Consider the following 27,709-nt stretch of genomic DNA (forward strand, 5'->3'; position numbering starts at 1 on the left):
AAATAAAATTTTAATTTAAAACTCTTATTACTTGAATTCGTTTAAAAACAATGTTGATTAATATAAGTATTTGATACGGGATATTTACCATTCTTTTTATTTTTATTTGGTGGAGCACGATATTTCGACATTATCTACGAATGTCTTGTTCACGAGCTCTACCAAATAAAAATAAAAAACAATGTAAATATCCCGTCTCAAATACTTATAGTCATAAAAATAACCATGTTAATTTAGAAAATGTTGATTAATGTCTCAGGTCGATACAGGTGAATTGGGTCCAGTAAATAAAATTGTTAATATGTTATCTGGACAATAAATTCCTACGTTTTAAGACTGCATGTCCTATGTTTGTTTTCTTTGATTTTAGAAAAAAATATATTTAAATGTATATTTACAACATCTAGCGTTATTAATAAATTACATATAATAATGATAATTTAATTTCTAAACCATATTATTTTTTAATTTTATAACCTTTTTTGCATACAATATGCAATATTTTGAACGCAGCTTCCTAGATCCTCGATCGATTTAATTGAACTAAAAGAGCGGCAAATTTAATTTAGACCAATTGGAAGCATGCTTGAACCGTTATGTCAATCGGTGTCACTGAAGTTCAATCATATTTACAATAACAACGATTTCAACGACCAAGGTTTTTCAATACTTCACATCCTGCCTTTCTTCAGTTCAAATTCAATTCGTAACTGTTTCAACGGTGCACATTACAAAGTTAAAAAGCAGGCGCGGGTCAAAAACTTTATACAATTTGCTGAGCATTTGTATTAAGCGGACGCGATCTTACAGACTCCTGCAATTTGCTTTTCTTTGTTTGAAGAAACTCTTTCACAAAAACAATGGAAGTTGAAACTAAATGTGAGTAAATATTTTTGAAATATGTTTTTTTCTATACTTAATATAAATTTATACAATATTTTTATTTACTACATAAAATGGCTTCTTACGAGAAAATATCTAAATTTTTTAATATATACCTCTCATTCTTAAAAACAATAAAAGTTTTTACATATGTAACCGACAATTTAAAACGAATTATTAAATATTATTTATTGTGATTATTTAAATATTACCAACGTTAAAGTGTTTTTTTTTAATATATTATTTCAAACGTTACTGAAAACAAATATCAATGCAATGTATTAAATATATAACTAATAAATAAAATAACAAAACTGTTATTTTAAATATTATCGCGATGTTTCAAATTGGTCAACTTATAGTAAAATCAACACACACTTTTTTATTTTCATTAAAAAAAATATTCTTAATTTTTTAACCGTCGAATCTATTTACGTATTTCACGTTACTCCTGCGCAGCCCAGTAACTTCGTGTTACATGTTTATTCCTACATCCTAAGGGATATTTGTTTAAACCCGGTGCATTTTCATTACACTATAATCTCAGTGCAGTACCCATACGCTGTTCTATTTTCAGTCAAACAATGACAACGAGGATTTATTATTAATACGTGAATAGCTCGCGGAGTCTCTTCAACTTTGATCTGAGTATGCCTATTTTATATTTCTCCTTTCATGTAACTATATCGCTTCACGTGATAAATATTATTCCGAACACAAAATGACGAAATTTAAAAAACAACATCGTTTTAGGTAAATTTTTACAAAATTTAACGAATATTTGTCTTATTACTTTATTTGTTCCGACGGTTGCGGCGGTGAAACAAGTTTTAACTCTTCTTTTAGCCCGTCTACGTTTTTAGTTGTGTCATACCTTAAAATGAATTTAAAAGATAATTATCTAGAGAACGTGTCCGTTATACTTAACTGCCTTTTACTAAAAGATTAGCAGTTAATAAAAGGTTGATAAGTACGTTGGGTATAATTAATACTGTTGATTTCTTAGTCTTGTTTATTTACAATTTGCACTTTATACTGGTTATTACTGGAGATTCCTACGGGATAGTACTTTAACATGGACTTATGGTGTACTGTCAAATAAATATACTCGAATATAACCTAATCAAAGACTATCAGATTTAGACGAAGACAATTTTACTACTTTTTATAATTCCTAACACCTGTCGGAGAAATTTTACTCAAATGTGATAATAGATGATCCTCGTGCGTCACTAACATTATTTTAGCTTACTCATGTTTGTAATACATTCAATTAGATATCGAATTATTTCACCTTGTATTTTAAATTAATACATCGAATTACCTACATACATTTAGAACAAACTTGATCCCATTTATTTATATCTTATTCTATTTATAAGGTGTCAGCGCAGTATTTTTTATTACAATACAAGAAAACGGCGGTCTCACGGCCAGCCTTCATTTCAAAGGAGTGTCCTTACTCCCTAAGAAAACTACCGGTGGTGTTCGTTTTCCGTCACCATACATGTTGTTGAGGCGCTTAACTTTAGTCGAGTCTGTATTAAAATTTACGACGTCATTTAATATGGGGTGGCTCCTTATCTAAGTATGCAGAGTTATGTAGTTAGTTATTTATTAGTTAGTTATGTTACACGAAGAACAAACTAAGAAAACAAAGTTTCAAGTCAAGTTAAATTCTTTTACTAAAAAACGTATTGTAACAGGCTCACAGCTGTTTTATATTATCAAATAATAATTATCACATGTTCTGTAATATAATCTACTCTAAAAGTTCATTAAATTTTTTAGGATTCGCAGTCATAAAATAAAAAAAAAACAAATATTTTTTATTGGCCACTTAATTTAACCAACTGTGATTACAGACAAAGCGACCGTTGGTCACAAAAGTTGTCCGTTAGTGACTCACGCGCATCTCTTCCGCGCCTACGCCAATGTTCTATATTTGAAGTTAAAAATCGTTATAGGGAAACGAAACGTCTGCTTGTTTCTGACATTTCCTTGCTGAACTAACAAACGTCTTATTAATGCAAAATCTTAAAATCTGGTACAAATTGATTAACATTGAACAACTATTATTAACCTACCTACCTTCTAGTAATTTCTGCTTGTTTATGGGCGAAGGAACAAATACCGTTTTAAAAAATCATATTTTGTCGTAATTTTCTATCTCGTTAAGAATCAACAATCTGGAAAATGGGAAAAAGGGGAGTGGCATTGTTTATAATGCATAGTATGAATGAGCCGGAAATTGAATGGATCATTTTCTCGCATGATAAATTCTAACATTGACTTTGAACTGTTAATGCGTAATTATTTAATTTCGTTTAACATAATATAGCATTTATTTTAACAAGACCCATCCAGCCTCGCACGGTTAAATAAAGGTAAACGTAAAACAATATTGAAGGAGAAATATTAAACGACAATTTCTTCTTTTTGTTGAGGCTTCTGTTGGCGTACGCAGAACACCACCCAAGTATCATTATGATCTGAAAAATAGCTTAGGATCGTATAGAGGACAAACATAGAAAAAAAAAACCATTTTTATTCATTGAGATCAAGTCAAATCATTCATTTCATCGATAAGAAAAATAAAAGAGTTACCTGTAAAATGTTCACTTGTTATTAAGACGCAATGAGTAATGAAGCAAAGGGAATCCGATATAGTTTTTTTAGTTTAAGCTTTAGACGCGACGCTTTTAATGCGATTTAATCGTCACGGCTATTTGCATTCGCTCTCAGTTTATAGGACGCACTGAAGTGACTAAATGTAAACAATGAACTTAGATAAAACGATATCCTTGGAAGAAATATTTTACATCTTTATGTATAAAATACTGGCGTTTGGGTTTTTGTTATTTCTCTCTTAAACGGCTTAACTGGTTTGCATGAAATCTTTGTCTATGGTTGGTTCTCTGCTATAGTTTGACCCCAAATGTAGCTGCACCGATCATTGTTATTTTTCTTTAATAATTTATGTACCTTATATTTATTTTTTATGCTGTCCTATATTTTTACCTTTTAATATTGAAAATACTTGGTAGGGCTTTGTGGATGCTATCCGGGTAGGTACCACCCACTCATCATATATTGTACCTCCTAGAATCAATACTTAGTATTGATGTGTACAGATTTGAAGGTTGGTTAACATTAGGAGACCTATGCCATAAAAACCTATTTCATGTTTTCCTTAGTACCTATTAAAAAAAAACTCGGGGTGATCTACATGTTTCGTCAACTTACAATAATTTTATAATCACTTAGAATCATTAAAGGAGGCGTGAGCTTATTGATCTTTGTTTAATTACGATAAAATGATAATATATAATTATATATATATAATATACTTTTCAAGATTTTTGCGCTAGACTACCAAATATAATTTTACGTTTATATATTCCTTTTGCGTATTTTATTATCTTCATAAATCATCAATGTAAGTTATGACTCATTTGAGTTGTTTTCATTAGAAAAAATACCGAGTACATTGTAGCCATAAAATATTGATAGCGTTTCTTCCAAGAGTACCCCTTGGGGTGATGAGGTAAATGAAAATACAATCGAACGGAGCAAATTCAATTCTCTCGGTGTTTAATGGGGTCGTTTGAAGCGTAACTTCGTTCATTTGTTAATCGCACAATTCTATTTAGTGAAAAATATCCGCGAGAATTTATAGTTCGACGGTATGAAATTATTTTGCCCGTACAAAAGCTATGTTATAAAAAATGAGTTCGTAAGTGTTAAATTGAGATAACTTAGTAGAAATTGTTTAGCTTATCTGCAAAATACTTCCAAAGGTTTGAGGTAATTGAGTTGTGACAATTACGTAATATTGGACGTTGGGTCGCATACAAACCGGAGATCATTCGGCGTTTGTAAAACTCCTACGGGGCACCGTTACCGACCCTACCCTTATTCGAGACGCTCATTACCATCACAATGCAGGTTATCCACGATACGCTCGCTCCAGTGAAAGCAAATATTGACCATTGTCCATTTCGATCCGGGTACAAAAGCATTATTTTACCAAATGAGCGGAAATTAAGACGGGGCTGTATTTAACGCTAATGCCTGATTCACTGTAGCGTCTAAAGTTGGATATGACCCAGGAATATCTAGGTTAAGAGATATGTTTTTCAAATTATCTTGTTATTAAAACCAATAAACTATAGATGTTTTTCAAATATAGCTGAGTTGCTCATTTGCTGTGTTAAATTATGAACTTCAACGCAAAGTTGAGTTTTTAATAAATATAAACTGTATTTGTCCACAATTGCTTCTAAAAAAGATTAAATAATGTCAAAATATACCAGTTAGACTTCGTATTGAGTTATAGTTCTAGTAATAATGAGTTTTTGCAAAGCTTTCCAAGCGTAATTGAATCGATAAAGAAGCGTCATTGCTGCGTTAAAGTAACATTTAAGTCACGCTGCAGTGTTTAGTGAAATAAGTCTACACGATTTCTTAAAAATAAGTCATCAAATTTTATCTATGGTAGTATCCGTTTAATTAATTAAATTTTGCTTTAAATATTATAGTTAAATAAAATTTGTGATTGGAATGAATTCGTTCTGATATTTCATTTTGATAGTAGTTTCTAGTTCGAAAGTTTGTCCTAATTTGCGATGATTCAGTCACGATATTTTTTCCTAGAAGACTAAAAAGTAATCGTTATAAAAAGTATATAAGTAACGTTGATCAGAAACGACACCGTTACTAAAATTATACAGATTGAGTCAACTTTAGACTACTAAAATGTCAATCATTTTATAATTAGCTGTATGTATATCTCGTTCATAAGAAATAGGAATACAATTGGTCATATCTTCCTACACACCTTTCTACAACTTTTTACTTTGTATAATTGATATTCGCTCTCCATTATAGTCCTAATTGCTTCACCGTAAGATAGTAATTGTTCTGTCATTTCCGACAAGTTTTTGTGCAGCGCTGACTGGATCTCGTACGCAAGGAAAGCTTGTCTGGCGAGTACCAGAAAGGCAAGACGTGGGCGGCAATCCGGCGCCCACACTTGCATATTTACCCAATGCTCCGATGTACCCAATCTGCAAATAAGTTGAAAGGGAATTCCTTACCAAATCGAGGCAACATTCAACTCAAGTTTTAGCATTCTTGCACTTACTTTTTATTTTATTTTTTTATTTTATTTTATTTGGGAAACAAACAGTACAATAAGTCTTAATATTAACAAATACAAATTAAATCACAAGCCAATCAAGTTTCCACTCATAAATAATATACATTATTAGAGCAACAAGAAAAAAAGGAGGATATTACATAATTACAATTTTATTTTAATTTAAAGGATAATTTATATAATTAACAAAATTAAAATAATCTGAGCTTGTCTATAAGATAAATTATGAAATCAATAAGCAATTATCAAGAATAATTATAAACATTAAATCAGTTATGTAAGATACAAAATTATAAATTAAATTATTAAACAAATAGAAAATTTATATATATTATTAATTTATATATATTATTACGTTTTTACATTTAGGCTTTATTGTTTGGAGCTGTATTAAACACGTTTACTATTAAAATCATGAGATTTTTTTTTTATTTTCCAAACAAGATCAAATTAAGAGAATATTTTTATCGACTTAACAAATCATTAGAAATATAGGCACTATTGTTTTAACTAATAGTACTCTACTAGGAGTATCTCATTTGGTATTAAGCTATTTTGAATGAGTTACATTCGAAAGATAAAGATCTCTTTCCAATAAATATTTTAAAGGCACATTAATGACTGAAAATCGACGTCGGGTAAGTAAGCGCTGTACTATCTCGGGTCATCAAACTTGCATCGGCTTGTTCCGTTCAACGGTTTACCGCGATGTGGTTAAGTTGAACACATGTTCGCCTATAATTGCAATACGGACGATGGCCTTGCTCCACGACGATATGGAGATTCTGACTCATCTCACAAGTGTTTGCTTTGTCTAAAACTTTGTCTAGATTGTGTTAACTCGTAATTAAATGTAATTAGTTCGAGGAACTTATATGAATAGGGAAATGATTTTTAATTAGCTAGTATTTGTTACTGATACTGTATTCATTGTTTGAATTGCTTTTCTTCATGAAATACAGTTCTGTTTTTAAGTTGTTAGAATAAATATGACCTAAAAAAATATTTTTTATTCTAACGCCCATGCACGATGAAAGTTGTAGAAATATATTTTAAATTATAATCTTTAATCCTGCGCTCACATATTTATCCGCCTGTGCGGTTCACGTTCAGCCTTAGCTATCTCATTTTCGAAATAAATAATCCTTGATTACCACAAAAGTCGTGTTATTGCAACGCAACACTGAACTGTAATTTCCCTAACAAACAAGACGTCACATCTGAAGCTAATAATCGCGTGGGGACGAAAGTTTCGTATCCAATGTATGTCCCCCTAGTATCATTGTAATTTGATTACGTCTTATTTTCTAAGAGGGATACGAGATTAAAGAGAGCGGTATCTCCCTCTGGATTGATACAATTATTTGCAATATTGATGACGAAAACGAAACCGCAATAAATATATTTGTTTTATTAAAACGTTCAAAATTTAATAACTTTGTCAAAATATATAATTATAAATAAGTTGTATAGAAATATTGTAAAATAATCCATTGATTTCTTCGGCATTTCTATTCGTGATAAACTATGGTTAATGTTATTATTAATATCTCACAGGACTCCTTGTTCCGTTAACGGTTCATCCTTTAGAATATGCGGAGGCAGAACTTCTTATCTTCCCATATTGTGTCAAAGGTTATCTTATTCGGTTTACTACACTGTTGTTTGTAGTTATCTATGTTAAATATATTTCTAATATACTAACTTTCCACACAGTTTTGCTTGTTCAGAATTTCACAATTCAAACTGCATAAAAAAATAGTTTATAGTGAATTTTATTCCGTGTTGCAAATTATTATTGTAAGAAATTCGACGTTCGATTGAGACTGCTCGATTAAATATTTATATTAGAATGGATTATGAAACCAAAATTTTAAATAAGAAACTGTAACGTGAAGAGTTTACTCAGACACTACTCAATCTGGTCCCTGTATAGAGACTTAAAACCTGTCCACGACACACTATATTTCCGCAATAAAAACAATGCTGAAGGGCCGTAGACTAGGGCACAGACAAAGGGCCGTCTGGATATACTTTTTGCGAGAATCATCATTGTCTGCCACCCTCATTAGTCACGTTCAAAGAGCCACACTTCATTTCACTGCGTTTTTTTCTCTTACAATAGATCTTTTCATAATAAAGATTATAAATAAGCGACTCTCGTAGAAAAGCCCAGTTATATAAAAAATGTATATTTGTAAATTAAAAAAAAAAAATATGTATTCATAAAGACAGAATGATCATGAAGAAAACAGTGCAATTAAATTAAATTTGTCTCAAATGGAAGTGCCGTCGTCATCTGAAAGCAAGGGAATTGGTGAAATCCTGAAATATTAATCGGGTTAGTTCAGTTTTAATTCTTTATTCACCCTAAAAGGAAATGTTAATTCGGCGCGGAGCTGTAAAGAATTTAATCAGACCAAGAATATTTGGCAAAGTAACAAAATGTTAAACTTTATCAGACGAGAATGATAAAATAGGCTGGAACTTGTCCTTTACATCTCAATATTCATAAATATAATCTGTTGTATTTCCTTAACGAAGTTTTGTAATGATATCTGACGAAACATTTAATTTATTAAAAAACTAGGTAGTACGGAATCGGTACTATCGTATTTTGCTTCAATAATTTTTAGGAAAACAAGACTTAATTATTATTTAACACTTTCAGAATGAATAAATTACATACATTAGAACATTTTTACACGAAATGAATAGTAAGCAAAAGTGCTTCTAAAATGTATACATATTTAGATAATATGTAAGATTCTTAGTTACCCAAGCGTGGACAAAAACTTTGTCGGTAATCACAAATATTCCAAGGAATAAAAGAATTCCTAGCTCCATTTCTTATTGTATTTGCTAAGTCATATTAATAGTTACTCAAGTAATATATCATGGTATTCAAACCAATACATAAGCATGATAAAAAGCGTAACGTATTTTTTATTTCTACATTGTCTAATTTCTCGGTAGAATCTTTATTTATTCCGTTTGGTTGCTTTACCATTCAATTTAATTCTGTAGCATAACAATTCAAGTGATCATAAGAGGGTATTTAAATAAAATATATCTTAATTTTCATACCTTTATACAAACGTGAAAACGTGAACGAAGTTTAATTTGTATTTTGTGTAATAGCTGTGTCAGCTAACGGTAATTGCAAACTCGATGGTACAAGCAATTTGTTACCGAGATAAATAGCTAGAGCATTTGTCAAGACACGCCGCTTTTGTTGTGTTATGGTGTTACCAATATTATGCGGTTAAATCATGTTGTTTAATTGAATTTACCTTTCACCTTTTACCTTTATAAATTGTTATGATTTATTAGTGAACTGTTATAATCTACCAGAGAAAGGCTCGTACTAAGTAAGTTTCGTAGACGATAAACCCACTATTCACTATTATACTTAACTAAGATTAATAACATTCCAAATAGTCAAAATAACAATGATAATAACTGCTATAAATTGTACATCATCTAGGGAGTAATCTAGAAATGGTTTAACCTAATGTTCGAAGTAAATAATAAATTGCTAACAAATAACGTTAGTCGCAGGATAAGAATCGGAGCCAAAATAAAGCAATATCTGCAAGTAAGTATTTTAAGAATATAAGAAACAAATGTGGGGATCACGACAGACGACGTTCAACGCCTTAGATAATACGCCATCTGTTTTAAGTATTACTCGAAAGATACTTATCTGAGATTCTTAGAAGGTTACAAGAAAGGAAAATTACTTGTAATTCAAAAATTACAGTCTGTTTTACCAATTCAAAAGTATTAATTTTGTTATAGTTTTTAATGGAAATTATTAATTAATACCTGGGGTGTTCTAAATGTGTTCACGTAAAAAAATAAAATACTAATATTATAAATGCGAACTCTTGTCTGTCTATCTGTCCTACCGTCTGTTGCTCTTTCACGGCCAAAAACCACCGAACCGAATTTGATGAAATGAACTTTGGTGTGAAGCAGGTCTGAAATTCAAGTAAAGAAATAGGCAAGTTTTTATGGATTACAATTGACGGCTAACTCCTAAAATGCGAGCAAAGCCGCGGGCAACAACTAGTTCGTAATAAAATAATGTTGGTAAAAAAAGGAATGAAATGGATTCTATTGACATTTAGGTATACGTGGTGTAAACAAAGTTCTAAAGTATGGATTGTATTTGTTTAATTATATTTGTTAAAATACTAACCTGTTCTATATTAATTTACAATGACCATTATAAGTTTTATGTATGTATAGGGGCTCTACATCCATCTTTCTTGAGAGCTTGGTAACGTGAGATAAACGTCTTTCATCTAATTTGCAATTCTCAAACGGGATATTGCAAATTTCAAGTATACGCTTATATAGAAACACCACACAGGATGTTCAACGGGACCTAAGCACATGGCTGAACGCGACTTTAGCTACAAGTTTGGAGAGAATATAACAGCTATTCATTCACTCGGTGGTAGGGTATTGTGTAAGCCTGTCTGGCCATTACATAGTATTGTTCTGTTCCGGTTTGAAAGGTTAGTGAGCCAATTTTGTAGTGTGCCTATAGCATATGGGATATAACTTCTGAGTTTCCAAGTATGGATGGTTCCAAACGATGGAATGGTTAACATTTCTTATAGCGTCAATGTCCATTGTCAGTCCAAATTATAATTTATCTATTATAAACGAAAGGAGTTCTTTCATTAGGGTTTATTCAACATAAGCAAAAGAATGTTCGAAGTGAAAAGTTTTGATAGCATTACCAAGAGATCTATCATTTGCAAATGTCGCTTTTCCCCGTAGTCCATAGGGCTTCCGCTATTATGTTACACTCGCCGGTTGACCCGACGTTGCGGTTTTTGGCTTCTCAATGTCGGCTGTGATCCAATTTATATGACGATATCTATTTAAGGCTAGCATGCAAACCGACACGTCCATTGATATTGTAACCTGAGGCGGGCTATATTGGCAATATGCCGTGTCCAGGCGGTGCAAGTCTTCCAGTTATCAAAATAAGTAATGATTCATCCACTTTCATATTTTTATCAGAAAACGATAATGTCAATTCTGTAACAAGTAAGTGCATTATTAATATAGTGGCTTAATAACTCTAGACGTGAGTGAGCATGGCATATTCTTAACAGTAATCCGATATAACCCAGTCGTCCAGTGGTTAGGATACGTCAATCTTAACCGGAGATTGTTGAAGTCATTGGTTTTCATGTGATTAATGAGTGTTTATAATTTATGTCGTGCCGTGGTAAAGGAAAATGTCGTTAGGAAGTCTGCATTTGTCGGCTGAAATATCTTCCTACTGTGAAGCCACCAGCATTGTGAATTTTCACCTCAAAAGGAGAGATCGGTTCGACACTAAAAATGTGTTAATAGATGAGGGTTAAATAGTATTTGGTAAATATTTGTCATGTATTTCGATTGTTCCGAGTTGTACGCATCGTATAAACAGTTATACGTTGAAAACTTTTTGTTAACTGAAAATGTGTCGAGTGAGTAAGCGTATTTTAAATAAAACTGGTCGTTAACCCGACTCGTTCTAAATAATTCATTAAAAGTTTTAACAAAGGAATACAAACTACTCCTTTATTTACTTGTTCTATCCTTGAAATAGTGGTCTTACTCATCGATTTACATTCGCATCGGATTAAACGCGGAAATTTCGCTTTTGTAATAATTTACATTTAAAAACGATGTTATAATTTATAAATTGACAATCCAAAAAACAAAATGTCACGATTCATACAATTGATAATGGTTATTACATTTAATTTTACTATATATAACGCTACATTGTTTGTGTGTACATACACATATATAATATAGATAATATATATTTATGTGCGTATATGTATTTTTATTATTTTTGCTCAAGGACCTACACATAATATAAGTATATTATACTATGTAGTTGCTTAAAAAGTAAGCGAACATTTTGCTTCTTATCAAATACCATTAAATTCGATTCAGAGGTTTGCCCGTAAAAGAGCGACAGACAGACAGAGAGGGTTTCTTTCCTATTTATAAAATTAGTATAGATTATCTAATTTATTCAATATTTTCTTGATATTGTCGTTGTGTATACTTTTAAACCGCTGCTACTACATGGAGTCTTATGCCCAAAAGTTGTGTGGAAGAGATCGAATTTTAGCGATAAGACCGCTTTTGTACGTCATCCATAGCCTTATTTATGTATATATTTTTGTAATATTTATTGCAAGAAAAGCATACTATAGCATATTATAGAGGCGTAAACATAACTGTGTTTTATATGGAATACATTAATGTTTAAAAACAAATCCCTTTTGTGTCCCATATTGGTAATAAAACCATCCTCATTTAATGGTAGTCAGGCCTTGAAATATTCATGAATATAAAAATGTGATATTAATATAACAACTTAAATATTCAAATTTCTTTGTTAGCTAGAAAGTTGGAAATGTAAGAACACATGGCGAGGCAGACACTCGCGCAAACGTAGGCGTCTGGCCTTGATCGATCCGTCCGTGCGTGTGTCACTCTCGACGGCTTTCCGAGCCTCGAGCCCCTTTATAGCATGACAAGTCCTTCACTTGATCTCCGAGTATGGTTATACTATGCAGTGAAATGTTGAGATGAACGAGATTACTACGCTCGTAACATCTTAATACGATTTTTGAAGATGTATCTTCAAAAGGTGTATCAGTTTCATGCTCCGAATCGATTTTAACACAATATTACGGAAAAAAATACTATTATATGTTATCCTTTATTATAATACAAAACACTATGACACTACATATATAGGTAGGTACAAGCAATTACACATAGCACTAATTACAAGCTTACAGAAAATAATTATTTCATAGTATTGCATAGCAACGTTATATTATAATATATTATATAGGTATTTTTTTAATAATGTTCACTGGCAGATCTTTAAAAGCGATTGTTACATTTTTATTCAAACTCGATACGTATAATGATCATGTAACCTAAGTAAAATATAAGGGCTCATTTTATCATACCATATCAACTTCTCAAGTGATAGTCGGAAGGTCATGATAACGAAGTCAAATGTACAAGCTTTACGAAAATAAAATCCCAGCCAAATTTTGTCGTAGTCATTATTTGATGGAGATCAATCAAACTCGGTGAAGTGAATCGTAAAGCGAATGAGACATGGGAAGGAAATGAAGATGTTCCACAAAGCTGGGACCATTATAATATCACCCCCAAACCGACCCCTATATATCGCTAATAATATCAAAGTTATATCTCATAGATGTGAAAACTTTTCGAATTGTTTTATAATTCAAAATAATCCCTCAATAAAAACGATATGTATGTTTTTTTATGATCACTGGTAAAGCTTTTGTTTTATAATACTACCTACTGTCCCGAAACTAAGGTCGACTGCAATTTAGATAGGTTTCAAATTGCGTGAGGCTAATAAAATAGATAATAAAGATTGCAAATTAATTGATATTAAAAAAAAGCAGTAAGACCTTAAATGATACTTATATATTTATATACATATACAAAGATGAGTTAGCTAAAGCATTAAGAATGTTATTTTCTTAATAAATAAGTTATGATTGTTTTAAATGAAAGTATAATAGATTATGACGTAGCTAGGCTATTCCAGCGTATAAATATTATATATATGTATTTATTATTCGATATCTTTGTATTTGTGGCATGTCTGTGTCTATTTGCTAACATCGCCATCAATCACGTTAGGAAGGGCGCTGATTATAAAGAATTTGCTGTATTTTTGTTTGACAACTACGAACGACGAACTTTTATTTTTATCATGGCAAACAATTATTAATGATTAAAATGCTTTATATGTATTTATTATTTCAATAGTTGATTTGCTACGTATGTATATATTCAAACTTATTATATACGTAATATTAGGTATTCTTTTTTACTAGGCATATTATTCGATAATTATGATTTATAATTACAATAAATTTGTACATTGTACTTGGTGGTAGGGCTTTATGCAAATCCGACGTCGCGTAATTATCAGGTATTCTATCGCCAAATCGCAATTCCTAGTATTGCTGTGTTCTGGTTCTGAATGATGGTTGAGCCGCTGTTAATGTAGGTATAGGCACAAGAGATATAACATATGCTAATTATTACTTACATTAACCGATGTATATGGGTAGTGACCACTGTCATATATATATTTAAATATATTCTGAAAAAGAACAATAAACCCATATTAATATATGGTTCAGAATATAACCTCCTCATTTTTTAAAAGCTTCTAAAACAGTAAATTATTACTAAAACTTTATGAAATAATAAAAGACAAATTATAAGAATCAACTAGAAAGAGCTTAATAAATGTTTTATTTAACGTATAGCGAATGAAGGCTAAATTATGTGGAAGTGACAGATGAGATGTGGAAACTTGTTGCCATTGTGAGTTCCATATCGTTTAATCTTGTCATCCTCTGTAATGGATACTCTTAAGAAATTGCCTTATCAAGTTATTTGTTTGCAGTTGAAATACGTTGTGTTCCATTCGGACAAACAGATAACTATATCGTTTTAATTTTTATTATAATTATGTAATTGATGAAAATATTCCGAGTACATAAAATTGAGTTTTTCATTTTGTTACATATATTTTCAATATGTTCTACAAATGGTTCATCAACTTTGGCCTAAATATTGCGAAGATATTTTACATAAAACTCATCCGCACGGCAAGACCATCCGCTGTCAGCTGTGATGCTCCACAAGATATACATTTGCATATTATTTCGTTTAAAAAATGTTTTATGCATAAAACATTTTTATTATATTATATTAATTTGCTAATTTCACATCATGTTTTATTATTCATCATTCTCATTTCTAATACAAAGTCTATTACAGAGTGATACATAAAACTAATCAAAATTCTGCAGATGTATAAAAGTGCTTTATTACAAACATGAACTGAACATAGTTGAAAATATTCTTCCAAATGTAAAAAATAATACTTGTATTAGTAACGGTGAAACTAAATCGCCGATTGAATTCGGAATTGCAAAATGTCACAGACATGTACGTATCGCGTTGTAAGAAAAACATCAAAGTACCACCAAAGCCACCTACGAAAAATTACGGTCACCTTTTCTTCATTCATTTGGAGTCGACACAGTACATCTTCCATTCCTCCACACTCACACCCATTTCATCCAAAACATCTTTCACACAATCCATCCTTCTTTCTATTGGTCTTCCTTTCCCTTTCATCATAGTCATGCTAAAGTAAGCCAGCCTTGTCTTAATAAACGTATAGCCTCTAGTGTTTCAGAATGTATCTTCTACCGATATGAAACGGCAAGAAATTCAGTAGATACTCATCTCTACCATTTAAATTGCGTATCCAAATCACGATATAACATTTTATCTTAACTTATCTATGACGCAATTTTCAAACTTCCTATTTCGACAGAATTCCTTATACTTTATTAATATAAGATATTTTACCCCAAGTTCGCAAATCTTCTCTATGACAGAAGGTTTCTTGTTCGTCTAGCCTTGTAATATACTGCATTACATATTGACTTGCTTAAGCATTTGCAATGTAATCAACATTGTGGGCGTTTCCCGTTAGTAGAAAATTTATTTTAGTTGAATGTTATACTTAATTTTCATTTTTTAACACAACAGTTTTTTTTGTAGTATACGAAGATTTCTATAACCTCCTTTAAAATAGTCAATTATGACTTAATAAGTTTAATATTATTTAATGTACTGTTCTGTCTGTCAGATATAACAACATCTGTGAAATAACCCTCAAATCTCAAGAGGCTTCAATGAAATAGGGAAATTTCTATGTTTCATTTATGTTACGCGCAGTCTAGACGTCATAGTCGTAGAGCGTCGCCAAAGCTCTAACTCAGTAATTGCTTTTGGAAGCTGAACCTTTTCCGCAAAAAAGAAAAAAAAGGGCGTAACGATTTCCACAACATGTGAATCATTGTGATAAATTAACAACTACTGAAAAGTTGGCATGGACTGTGCGTATGGGGTTCTTCCAATTTGTATTATCGTACCGGCGACTTTACATTGTATAACTTTCAAAATACGTTCTAAAATCGCATCGCATAAAAGTATAGTGACAACTATTCTATAATTAAGCTCTTGGAATTTAATTTCTGTATAATCTGGTCGAGCCAAATACATACCTATTTTTGAAAAATATGAATGTCCTAACGTATTTATTATTTTTATGTATGTAATTGAATTTTTTGTTTTGTTATCATCAATCAATCATTAATTATTGTCCATCTACACGTTTATGCTCACATATATCTAAATTTATATATTATAAAAATAAATAGTTGGGAATGATTATAGCCGTAACTTGTAGTGAATTGTTTAACACTTTTACTATTATTAAATAAAAGAGTTAAACAATTCAATTGCCAAGGGTAGAAATTTTAATTCCTTCTTATAAATATTTATTCTATATTTATATAAATATATTTAGTTCCACTTTGACAGTCATCCAGTAATGTCTAGAGGTCAAATTGTTACGTTAGTACAAAACCTGAAAATGCCTGAAACAAGGCAAATCGATACGCTGTCGCAGGCGGACGCGCGCCGCTGCTTCTTAATATTCTTTGCCAAATCCAACGTGCACGTGACTCAACTTGTTGCCGTGCGAAAAAGAATAAAAGCTATTTAATTAAACCAATAGGCATATTTATTAACCTAAATATATGGTATCATCGATTTATGCACCTGCGTTTATTTGCTAACCAAATTTTTTGAGTGATCATTTTATATTTTAATTTATATATTCAAGGTTTTTTTTTTATGAAATGAAGTATGATGATAGTTACAAATACATATATACAAACAGAGTAGATAAAAGCGGCATACCATACAATTTTTTCTGGGTGTCCCACGTTGGGCGCCATACTTTCCTCGCGGCTTAATAAAACGGAATATTCAAAATACTAAAATCTTATCAAGTTAATATATTGAATTTGAAATAGTAAATACATATTATGCTAAACTTAAATTTCTTTATGATCCAAATTTTGTACCTAATTTCTCCAATCAAATCCAATATTATATAATTAAAAATCAAGTTAGATGTTTTGTATTATCTTTATGAGGATGGATGTCGGACACCACTTGTGGTATTTCCACATTGGTTCCTGTACGTATTCATGACTTAAGTGCTGTTCACTCCTGGAATTCCCAGTTATTACCGCAGGGGGACGCGGTCTCGGGGTTGTTGCCCGGAATCGATCGCCGCGTCACGGTCGCCAGTGTTACCGGTGCACGAGGTTACGACATCGTCATTGCTTGCAGCCGCAGTACTACAGAATTTAACTCTTGTTTTCGAAAGCAAAGCAAAATACAAAATGTTCTTCTTTTTAAACGCCTATTGGCTTAATTAATCATTGATTAAGGTATCAGGAATATTAGGTTTCGTAGCTCTCAAGCTTTGAGTTTTAACAATACTTAGTGAGGTGTTAGGAGTTTTGGTCTTCATGGATTTTAAGATCGGGAAATCAATCGGAAGCAATTCGAGTGGCGAAACAAATTCAACGTTGCGTTGCCGGCTGTTAATTGGCTGCGGGTGGCGGCGCCGAGACGGCGGCGGAACCGCCGCATGGTGCCCCCTTGCTCGCTCTACGCGAACACCCGCCCGCCCCTCGACAGCTCCGAGTTTTTATGGCTGAGAAGCCCACCGAGACCAGCATGAGTCTGGGTGGCTCTTAAATTAGTTTGTCTTACCCGACCTTAAGCCCTTTACCTACTAAGTGCGATCATATTTTTCTAATTAGGCTTTTCATCCAGGTGATTCTATAACTACACTTGCAATAGGTAAAAATTGTGTAACATCTATCGATCCAAATGCTTTGTGTTAGATAATATTTGTTTCTATTCATGATATCTCGTAACAATGTATACATTTTCTTTTTAATCTGGATTTATCTCGAAGACTAAGTTTTCAGCATCTCAAGACAACTTTATTTTTCATTTGATAAACTTATTTTCTTTTGTGGGGTTATCAAGCTAGGGCCGGTAGCGTGGTAGGGGTGTCTACGGGGTGGGTCCGCAGGACGGGGATACGGGGCGAGGGGTACAGCTATCGACCAGTACCCTCCCCCCAGCGTAGCTCAGTTTCCGGACGAGAGTCGCGCAGTTCGCTCGCGCCGCGACGCGACTCCGTCACAAGTTAGATAGATAGTCAATTCGAAGCTACCACCATGCTGATAGGACTTGTTCGAGATTCGGTGATGCAGTGCTTTTGCCACTCATGCCGAGCACCAGTTTTACCTGCAGGTTGGAATATATAAGGAAGAAATCACTGGTTTCACTGAAGATTTTTAAATTATTTTTACCGGCTTTGCCGGCATGCTCACTACGAAGGTGAAACGCCCACTTGCTTGTATTATTTTTACTCTATGTCGAATCACGGGATAACCAAGTAAGTTAAGAGAAAACTAAGATGGAAAGGTAACAAAAAACGTTAAGATTTTTTGCTTAATATTTTATTTTATTAAAAAACGAAGACATGACGTAAAACTGAGCATGACGAGCATACTTCCAAATGTAAAGGCCAGTTTTAATTTGAAATTAAATAAGGTTATCAATATGTGAAGTATCATTTGATTACGATCATTTTATCTACGAGCAAATTCATTGAATAAGAAACCGGCCGGTGTAAACATCAATATGTGGGTATTTTCGTATTTAAATGAGTTCGCCGGTTGGCTTGTATTGTATAAATAAAATCGCATCATAGACATTGTTTGGTAAAGCAAATAAATTTCGTCAAAAAAGTAGACCACCCATAAAAATAATCAGTTTTACTTGCATTTATAACTTCGCAATTTTACGTGTGGTCAATGAATTAATTGATAGATTTGTCTGAATATTCACAATTTTTGTTGCAGATAGTCTGTGTCTACATATCGACATCGCTAGACATATTGATTAAACATTACTGCATAATGTCAACCATTTTGTACTGAACGCTATAACCACATGCGTCCACCATTTTGAGTATACGGATTACAGAAGTCCTCTGTAGGATCGTAGCTATATTTTCTTTAATATTATAAATATATTAAAACGAATATTCAGATCTTTTTGATATTTAACTATTATAATTAAATTTTCTTCAACAAATTGAGTTGCATCTTTTGACTGTTTATAATTAGTGTTCTATATTTCTCTCGCTTTTAATTGAATTTCATCATTTCGGACCCTTAAACTTTCACTTGTCACAAAAATATGTTATTTTCTTAAACTCGGTGTATATTTCACCGTCATATAATATGTGTTATTTCTACATTTTATACTAGCTACAAATCCCTTTGGATTTTTTATTACATTTAACATTATTGACATACCTCCAATCAACGACAACATTAGGTGATTAACATTTGCATAAAAGGTTAGTATGTCTGTACACAAATAACTAATGTACCCTTTTGTGAAGAGGCATTAGGGGTTGAAGATGACATAATTGTTTAGGGTGGGATTATTAGAGCCGAGTTTAATTGGCTCAACAAGTTTGGCACCCCTCTGATATTCAGCTAATGTGACATGAGTTTACAGATCGTATACTCTGACAGCGATTATGATTGTTCAGGGCATAGAGTTACCAAAAATGGACATGGTTTACTGAATGTTCGCACTTAACGTGTTCCAACTCAACGTAGAAATTAGTTTTTATTCAAATAACTTCATAATTCATTGAATTTTTTTTTTTATTTTGTCTTCATGAAATTGTGTCGAGCCTAGTTAAGATACACTCGACCTAAAAACCCGGACATGATATTCTTAAGTCCTGATTTCTGGGTCAAAAGAAGCAAAGCTATGATAATGAACATTTGCAGAAGACAATACATCTTATGTAGTGTTTGAAATTTGTACATCAAAGAATAGTACTTAGTTAGTTATGCAAATAATGGAAGGTAACATTTATCAGATGCTTAAACTGATGTAACTTGATGTCAAAATGATGCATTGCGGTCTAACAGTTTGCGTGACACACGAACTTCTAGCTATCGAAGTCTCTCCCGTATTGATAAGAATTAAGGAGAAGTTGGTTTTGACATTATGATAATAAACCAAGATTAGCTATGTTTGAAAAGACATTTATTTTAGATATACGTTTTATAAACATATGTATGAAATTATTACATTTTGCAAATATAAGATATTTTTTATTACCATGTATCTAAATGGTATTTAAAACAAAACTAACATCTGGTTTAATAATTTTAAGAATATACTTAAAGCCACCGGGCTTTCAGCTCATACGTACCTGTATATGTAATTACACTCTCGCCCCTTTGAAGGCATCTTGTTGAAACATTCGTATTCCCAAAGGCTGTAAATTCGCTTTCCGTTTCACCCTCGCGAGTTTTAAAGCCTGGTTTAAATATATTATCAGTTTTCATGTCGTGTCGTGTGGCGCCAAAGGGGCTGCTCGCCCTTTTCGCTGTAACTACTGCTTTAAATATTTATGTTCGATTCCCTCGTCTTTTTTTTCATTGTATGATTTAGGTGTTCAAATATTTTCTTTAACGTGTAACAATAATTTGCGATCGGTTACGTAATCTAGGATTAGTAGTTCCTTTTGGGAAAAACCGCAATATGGCAGCATCAGTCCGCATTAGTGAGGTCGTGGCCTGTATGACGTAAGATTTTCAACTGCAGTGTTTCCGTGAAAACATTGAATTGACACGTATAGAGTTTTTCGATTTGTCGAAGTCACTTCAAATTCTCAATCTCAATACTATATTTGTCTATCTCTAGTCTCATTGACCATACCTCATTCAGCTTAAAGTTTACCTTGTTTTTTTTTTTTTACAAAATGATCTTCAATTATAAATTGGTTTTAACATTTTCGTTTAATAAATTATCTGTAGGTATTGACTTGTCAATATTTAAGGATCTTCCGATAATTTATGTCTCGTAAACCATAAAACAAAAATACATTTATGTTCGAAATGAAAATTTATAAACGGTAATATTACCGTGATACAGTAAATGATCTATTTATATTAATAAAATAAAACATTTAAGTCAATTTTACCTTTTTCGTACCGCACCTTACCAGCGAGAGCTTATCCGGACTTGGTGATGAAATATCCCTCATTCCTCTCACGTACTGTCTGTTTCTCATTTCGCTGTCTTGCCGTCGCATTTAATATATCGCTTGACATCTTTATAAATTACTGGTCGTAATATATAATAAATAAATAATATTTATAATTTTAGAGATATTGCCTTTACCTATATTTAGCTTTATCGCTAAGTCTAGTACTAGTATCACAATATTGCGACGAAATCGATTTACGTTGTCACGCGACAATCGATTGCCTTTCATTAACTAGGGTTCGGGTGCTCTCCGAATAAACATTAGCTGACCGAATTGACTGTAATGGATATTCGATTGTACTCGCTGGAGGGGAAAATTTGGTCTCTATTCTGTAATTCAATGTTCTCAGGGTCGTATCGGTTTTCATCGGTATTTGATAATGTTACAGTCATACCATATAATTTGCAAAACGCATAAACGCATATCGTTTAAGTTAAATATAAAACAAAATACATCTATAATAATGAGTTTTCTGACGTTAAAAGTAGAAAGTCACCCATTTCTAGTAAATTGCGGAAAGATGCTCTGCGACCTCGTTTTTTGTTCCTGCCTTTTGTTTATTCCACACTCTAGCCGCTATTGTGTTCTGATACAACGGACGAAACGTAATACAGATAAAAGTTGAATAAAAAAAGGATTTTAAATATACAATTTATTTTTGAAACGATACAAAATCCATTGATGGATATTTTTGGCAAGTGGGTGTTTATATCATCGAGAGAGCGTGCGGCATTGCCGGCTCGGACACTTCTTATTGAATTCTATTGTTTAGCGCATCGGCGGTCAGCGCCCGTCAAGAAACCCGTCGGAAAACCACGGACTAAGCAACCGAAGAAAGTCAAATTCATCAGTAAGTTAGCGTAGTAGGGAATTCCGTAATTAAGTTTTTTTTTCTTTTGTTTTACTTTTTTTAACAACGCTTTCAAATGTTTTATTTCAGCATTTTTCAAATGAGAATGCGCTAGTTCATCATACAGTTGAGTATGTGAAAGCAATACAATTCCTGGGTATAATTACTCACGTACGCTTTCATATAAAAGTATACATATACCAGTGCAATATTGCCATGACTCACTCGACGGGGGCGGTTCACCCCAACTTCCCCTCTTATTATAAAATAACAAAGACGGATTCTTTGCTCATTCCTACGAAGTAAGCGTGCCGACCTTGAAAATAGCATTAATTTCAACGGGAGGGTCTCCGGATACCAAACGTTTTTAAAATTCCAATCCGTAATGTGGACCGAGGCTTAATTAAATGGCTTTTGTAATGTCCCCGCCCGCCGCTGGGGTGTTAATTGCTCTGTAATCATAATTTAATGCATCATGCTATGTTTATACAAACATTTGCAGAGCAAAATGGACTTTGTGTGTATTTATGTAAAGGCGGTAGGAACAAATGGAGATGTCCGAATTAATGACATTGTCAACGCGCGTTAATAAAACGATTTATAGAGTATGATATCAGACCTAAATTACAATAGATAATAAATTACACTTATTTCTTCCAATTAAACAATTTTATTTTACCTTTAAACAGACATCATTTTGTGTTACTTTTTTTTACATTCAAAAAAATGTTTTTCTCCGGAATGATACAAGAATTTGATTTTTCAACAGCCACTGAAATCCGTTGCCAAGAAATGTCAAAGGGAGGATTGGCGTATGAAGTGATCTTGGCAGAGCCAGTGGGCGTGCCAGTTCCTCGTCGTGCTGACTCACCTGAAAAGACTCCCTCTGTTGAAGAAATTCAAGAGAAACTCAAAGCTGCAGAAGAGAGGAGACGTGTAAGTTCCCACGATATAAACTTACTTAAAAATAATACGTTTACGTTTTATCTCTTTCTATTACTTTGCGGGGTCTGAATTAGGGTAGCTGTTTGTCGAAATCCGACCACATGCTTACTCTTAGGATACAAGTATCATTAATACCATTACCCCTATTCTCAAGACTAAATTAACTTGCAGTAACTTCGATGTTTGCTAATATATACGTGATTAAATAAAAAGTAATAAACATAAAATTAATTAAAAAACATTAGCTATATGAATTGAGTAAATTCTGTAAATAGAAGACTCGTGATTGATTGATCGAAAGTATTGAAGGTTAACGAGGACACGTATTACCTGGAATCAATAAGTACTGGATCCATCTCGTAACTTTCGCTTGTGCTTATAGGTTTCTCATATAAGCATCCGCTCGAATCATAAAAGATGGAGCCAGACCGGTCATAAAAATAATACGCCTACTTTGAGGCTACAAAGGGATTTTGGGACATAAAAAAGTTACATTCTAACATTATGTTTAATGGCGAAACCTTTCCAATTTGTGATCGGTTTTGGATACATTTTAATGTTCCAACACAATGTCCAACATAAAGTATCGAGAAAAATTTACAGAGTTTGGAGGCTAGCAAGATGGCCGCGATCGCTCAGAAGATGGCCAAAATTGAGGAGGCTTCACGCATCCGTAGCGAACAGACGAATAACTTTATCGTAGCCACAAAGGAAGCACTTGACGCCAAAATGGACTCCCATGAAGAGAAACGTGAGGCGTACATCAATGAATTGCGCGCACGTCTTAAGGATCATCTTGAAGGCGTAGAAAAGACAAGGTACTCAAAACTATTTCATCTAGCCAGCAGATTCCGTCTATATACATATTGCCACCTATTAATATCGAAGAATTGCCTTTACGACTAGATACATTATACATCGCTTCAAATATAGTTGTTATTAAATTGCCATTTTTAAAAAAATTCCCTAGATTGACATTGGAACAGCAAACTGCCGAAGTATACAAGGCGATTGAGGATAAGATGAACACAGCCGCCGACAAGCGCGACGAGAACATCAAAAAGATGCTGGAACGTCTGCGTGAACATGTGAGTTACCAACGACAATTATAGTTCAGATTTATAATATAACGTCATTTATCCTTGTGCGGCAAAATCATACGTAAAATTATTAAAAAAATACGTTTTACGAAATCGCGAACAATTCGTAAAATTAATTTCTTGATCGAAAATTATCATTGAAATTGGCCCGTTCCTTTTAATCTCCATGGTACTTGACATTGACGAAATAATTTATGCCCTATATTAAAACGATAAAAAAGAAATGTCTCTGAATTAATGTTAGGTATATTAATAAAATTACTGGCAATATTGAAAACTAAAGCTATTCAAGATATATGATATCCTGTAGTTACATTGGCTCACCTCTCCGTCTAAAACAGGGTATTGTGAGTCTTTGGCTGTATAATTATTGATTACTACTCTACTCAGTTATGTGGTAAATAGTTTCAGTTTTACGAATACATATTAGTCTCAAGGTTTGTCAGCGTCTTCTTCCACTAAATGCTTGAATGTACGCAGGAGGAGCAAGTCCGCAAGGTCCGCGCGGGCAACCAGGAACGCTTCCAACAGCTGGAGAGCGCCATCCAGGACAAGCTGCAGCAGGCCGCCGACCGCCGTCTGCAGATCGAGGCGGAGCAGCGGGAGAAGTTGCGCAACTACGTGAGTATAGCCCCGTGTCGAATATATTTTGGTGGTCGGTGTGTAAGACTTAATGCTTCGATAAGAGTAAGTATCAGTTGAACATTTATCATTGGTAGACACAAGAGGGCCGTTCTTGACGATAGATTCCGTCAAAAACCCAAAATTTAAGATCAACATTTCCTGCATTTTACAAAGTTTTTCTTATGAAATAAGAGTCCAGGTGTAGCTTTTTCGGAAACTACTAGCCATGTTGAAATACATATGCTCAAAAGACTTGGTGCGGATTTTGATGAAAAATCATTCGGCCTCGAGCTATAGTCTAATTATCATACAGGCGAATGACAATGAAAAAAATGTATCAACGCTTCTGAATATACATATATTCTTTCTAATTCGACAAATGTATGTCTGACTAGGCAAATCTATTTTTCAAAAATCGAAATTTGCGTTTGATCCATTTTTCCCACCCCTGCAGACTTTGTAGAAAATTCATAAATATATGTATACAATGTTTCAATATGTGAGCATACAAATTTTCCCCTGTAGCTAAAATAGCCTAAGGTTTTAAACTAGCTCGTGCACTAAACGGCTGAAAAAACATAACAGCTCTTTGTATTCTCAACTTGACCTCTCTCACGGCCCTCTTCCTAAGTACACACCTCATGTCTATGCATGAAGGGCACGAACAATAACTTCGCCGGCTTAATGTAGTAGAACGGCATGGAAAGGTGCAGCAGGTAATTTAAATTTTTCGTGTTTTTTAATATTTAGTTTTTTATTCTCAGTTTTCACACATACTGTGAACTTTTTTTTTAAATTATTTACCATCAAATAAACTCATAGGTGTAACTCTGCTTAAACTTAAGTAATCTGAATTGAATTGGATATAAGTTATTTTACAAACTTTTGATTAATATACATAATATGTACAAACATTAATAAACGCTTTTGAGATGTATATTTCAATACCTATGTATTGTATTCAATACCTATATATTTCAATACCTATTATAGTTATGTCTGTGAGTTGCATAAATTATTATTTAATCATTAAATGTTACCTTTTTCTTTGATTCATCGTTATTTTTATTTTTTTATCATTTTACAAACCATCCATCATACAGAATAATAAGCTCGCGGAGGTGCGGTCGGTTATCACGACCAAAATGGAGGAAATCACCAAAGACATCGAGGTCAAACTCACCACCGCCGAACAGAACCGGGAAAAGGAAATTCAGAAGAAACTCGACTTTGTTAAAAAAGAGGTTCGTCACAATTGTCACGTCGACTGTACGTAGCTACGTACTACGACACAGAATAGTAATACAAGGCCCGTCGGTCACTAGCTTTCATTCGATCGGTAAATACAAAAATAACAAGAAATGAATTTAGTTGTTTACCGAGTACCGTCCGGTTGGTCCGCAGGAGCGACGCGCGGAGCTGGTGCGGCAGAACAAGAGCGCGCGCGCGGAGAGCGAGGCGCCCACCTCCGGCTAGGCACGCCGCGCCGCCACTCCGCCGACACGCCGACACGCCACATCGCCGACTCGCCGACACGCCGACACGCCGACACGCCGACACGCCACATCGCCGACACGCCACATCGCCGACACGCCATCGCGCCGGCGTCATGCGTAGACGTTGATCTCGATCGAAGCGCGTAGTGTTTTATTTTGCGCGAGCGCAGTCAGGGCTTCGACATAGTGTGACGTCACTCGATCGTTTCGCTATTCTCTTCCCATCACACGACGCCTAGCGCCGTGACGTCGCCGTTCCCGGTCGCTCGCTACGGGCGATGCGAGTGAGAGTTTATGTCGCTGCGAAAATGTTCATTTTTTTATATATATAATCTGCGTAATGAGGGTTCGGCCGGCTTACCATAGAATGAGTTAATATTCAGCGGAGCGATTGCATCGGCGTTGTTATGATAAAATAATTGACTCGAGAGTAAGAGTAACTCACCTGTCAGTGTCACGTCGCGGTGGGATGTGACACCGAATATCTCCCTCGATCATGCTTAGGATGTTCTAAAATAAGACTTTGTTAATTTTAATATTATTTTCACCTAAAATAATGGGCAATATCGCTTTATCTATCACTTATCATGGCCTACGATTAGAAAAAAATAAATATCAGGTTTGTAGTATATCTAACTGTTTGTGATTCGAATTTCGGGATTCTCTTGTGCTTGATTTATTTCTAATCTGAATTTCGAATTACAAAGAGATAAACGGGAGCCGATTCAGTGGGTTCCGATTACCGAGCGGAAATTCAAAAGTAAAGCATTTGCGTCGGAACCCTGTTTGATATGTATTTTTCTACGACGGAGGGAAGAACGAAATGAAATGGAATTAATCTTTAATCGTTAGTTATAGACTAATATCATTATTTTTAATGTTTAACATAACGCAACAGTATTTTAGGAAAGTATAATCTAAATTTAAGTTTTTTCATATTATCATGAATCACCATCGCGCTATAGACTGTCTTTTATCATATATTTTATGTATTAATTTCTGTATGTATATTGGTAGGTGAGGTGTGTACGTCGTCGCGGGTCGCGTTTGTGGTTTAGTCGATGTTGTATAAGTCGGTGGATGCTTTGCCCGGATATTAAGCAGTTTATTAGCACTAAACGTTTCGGTGACACTACCGGTCCATACTATGAACGCACCAGGCACGTTAAAACACGCCAGCGACTCCTACGCTCTCTAGAGTATATCTGCAACGTATCGGGACCCGTTCAATAGGGGTTATACGAAGATCTTTTTTTCCATGCGCGTATACAGATACCGAAATAGTATGGAACGTTATAGTGCTCCTTATAACACCTAAAGTGTCCCAAAAACAATCAGGGATTGGTTACGAATGATCTGAATTATATATCAAAATTTTTATCTTTATCGAATGATGAACTATTCGAACTGTAGGAAATTGAAGTTAGTAGTGCTCGTAAACTGCGACGCTTAAAGATCTAGTCCACGTAAATTTAAGTACATAATAATTCTTATGATCTCAAAACGAGCACAATAAAA

General features: G+C 33.6%; 1 protein-coding gene across 5 annotated transcripts; it reads left to right on the top strand.

Moving 5' to 3' along the window:
* The first annotated feature begins 650 nt into the window (after positions 1-650).
* LOC125076944 (stathmin-4) lies at positions 651-27,560 on the top strand. Of its 5 annotated transcripts, XM_047688687.1 has the most exons (9): positions 18,174-18,343; positions 21,949-22,026; positions 22,796-22,962; positions 23,575-23,789; positions 23,942-24,059; positions 24,552-24,692; positions 25,799-25,939; positions 26,100-26,190; positions 26,231-27,560. In XM_047688687.1, the coding sequence occupies exons 1-8, from the start codon at positions 18,268-18,270 to the stop codon at positions 26,169-26,171; spliced, it is 1,008 nt and encodes a 335-aa protein (XP_047544643.1). In that variant the 5' UTR covers positions 18,174-18,267; the 3' UTR covers positions 26,172-26,190; positions 26,231-27,560. The 5 variants fall into 5 exon arrangements, with proteins under 5 accessions (XP_047544644.1, XP_047544647.1, XP_047544646.1 ...); XM_047688691.1 differs by lacking the exon at positions 25,799-25,939 and having other exon boundaries at positions 18,163-18,343; XM_047688686.1 differs by having other exon boundaries at positions 18,176-18,343; positions 26,100-27,560.
* The last annotated feature ends 149 nt before the right edge of the window (positions 27,561-27,709 follow it).

The sequence above is a fragment of the Vanessa atalanta genome, chromosome 3 (genome assembly GCF_905147765.1).
Source record: "Vanessa atalanta chromosome 3, ilVanAtal1.2, whole genome shotgun sequence".
In the NCBI taxonomy this organism is placed as follows: domain Eukaryota; kingdom Metazoa; phylum Arthropoda; class Insecta; order Lepidoptera; family Nymphalidae; genus Vanessa; species Vanessa atalanta.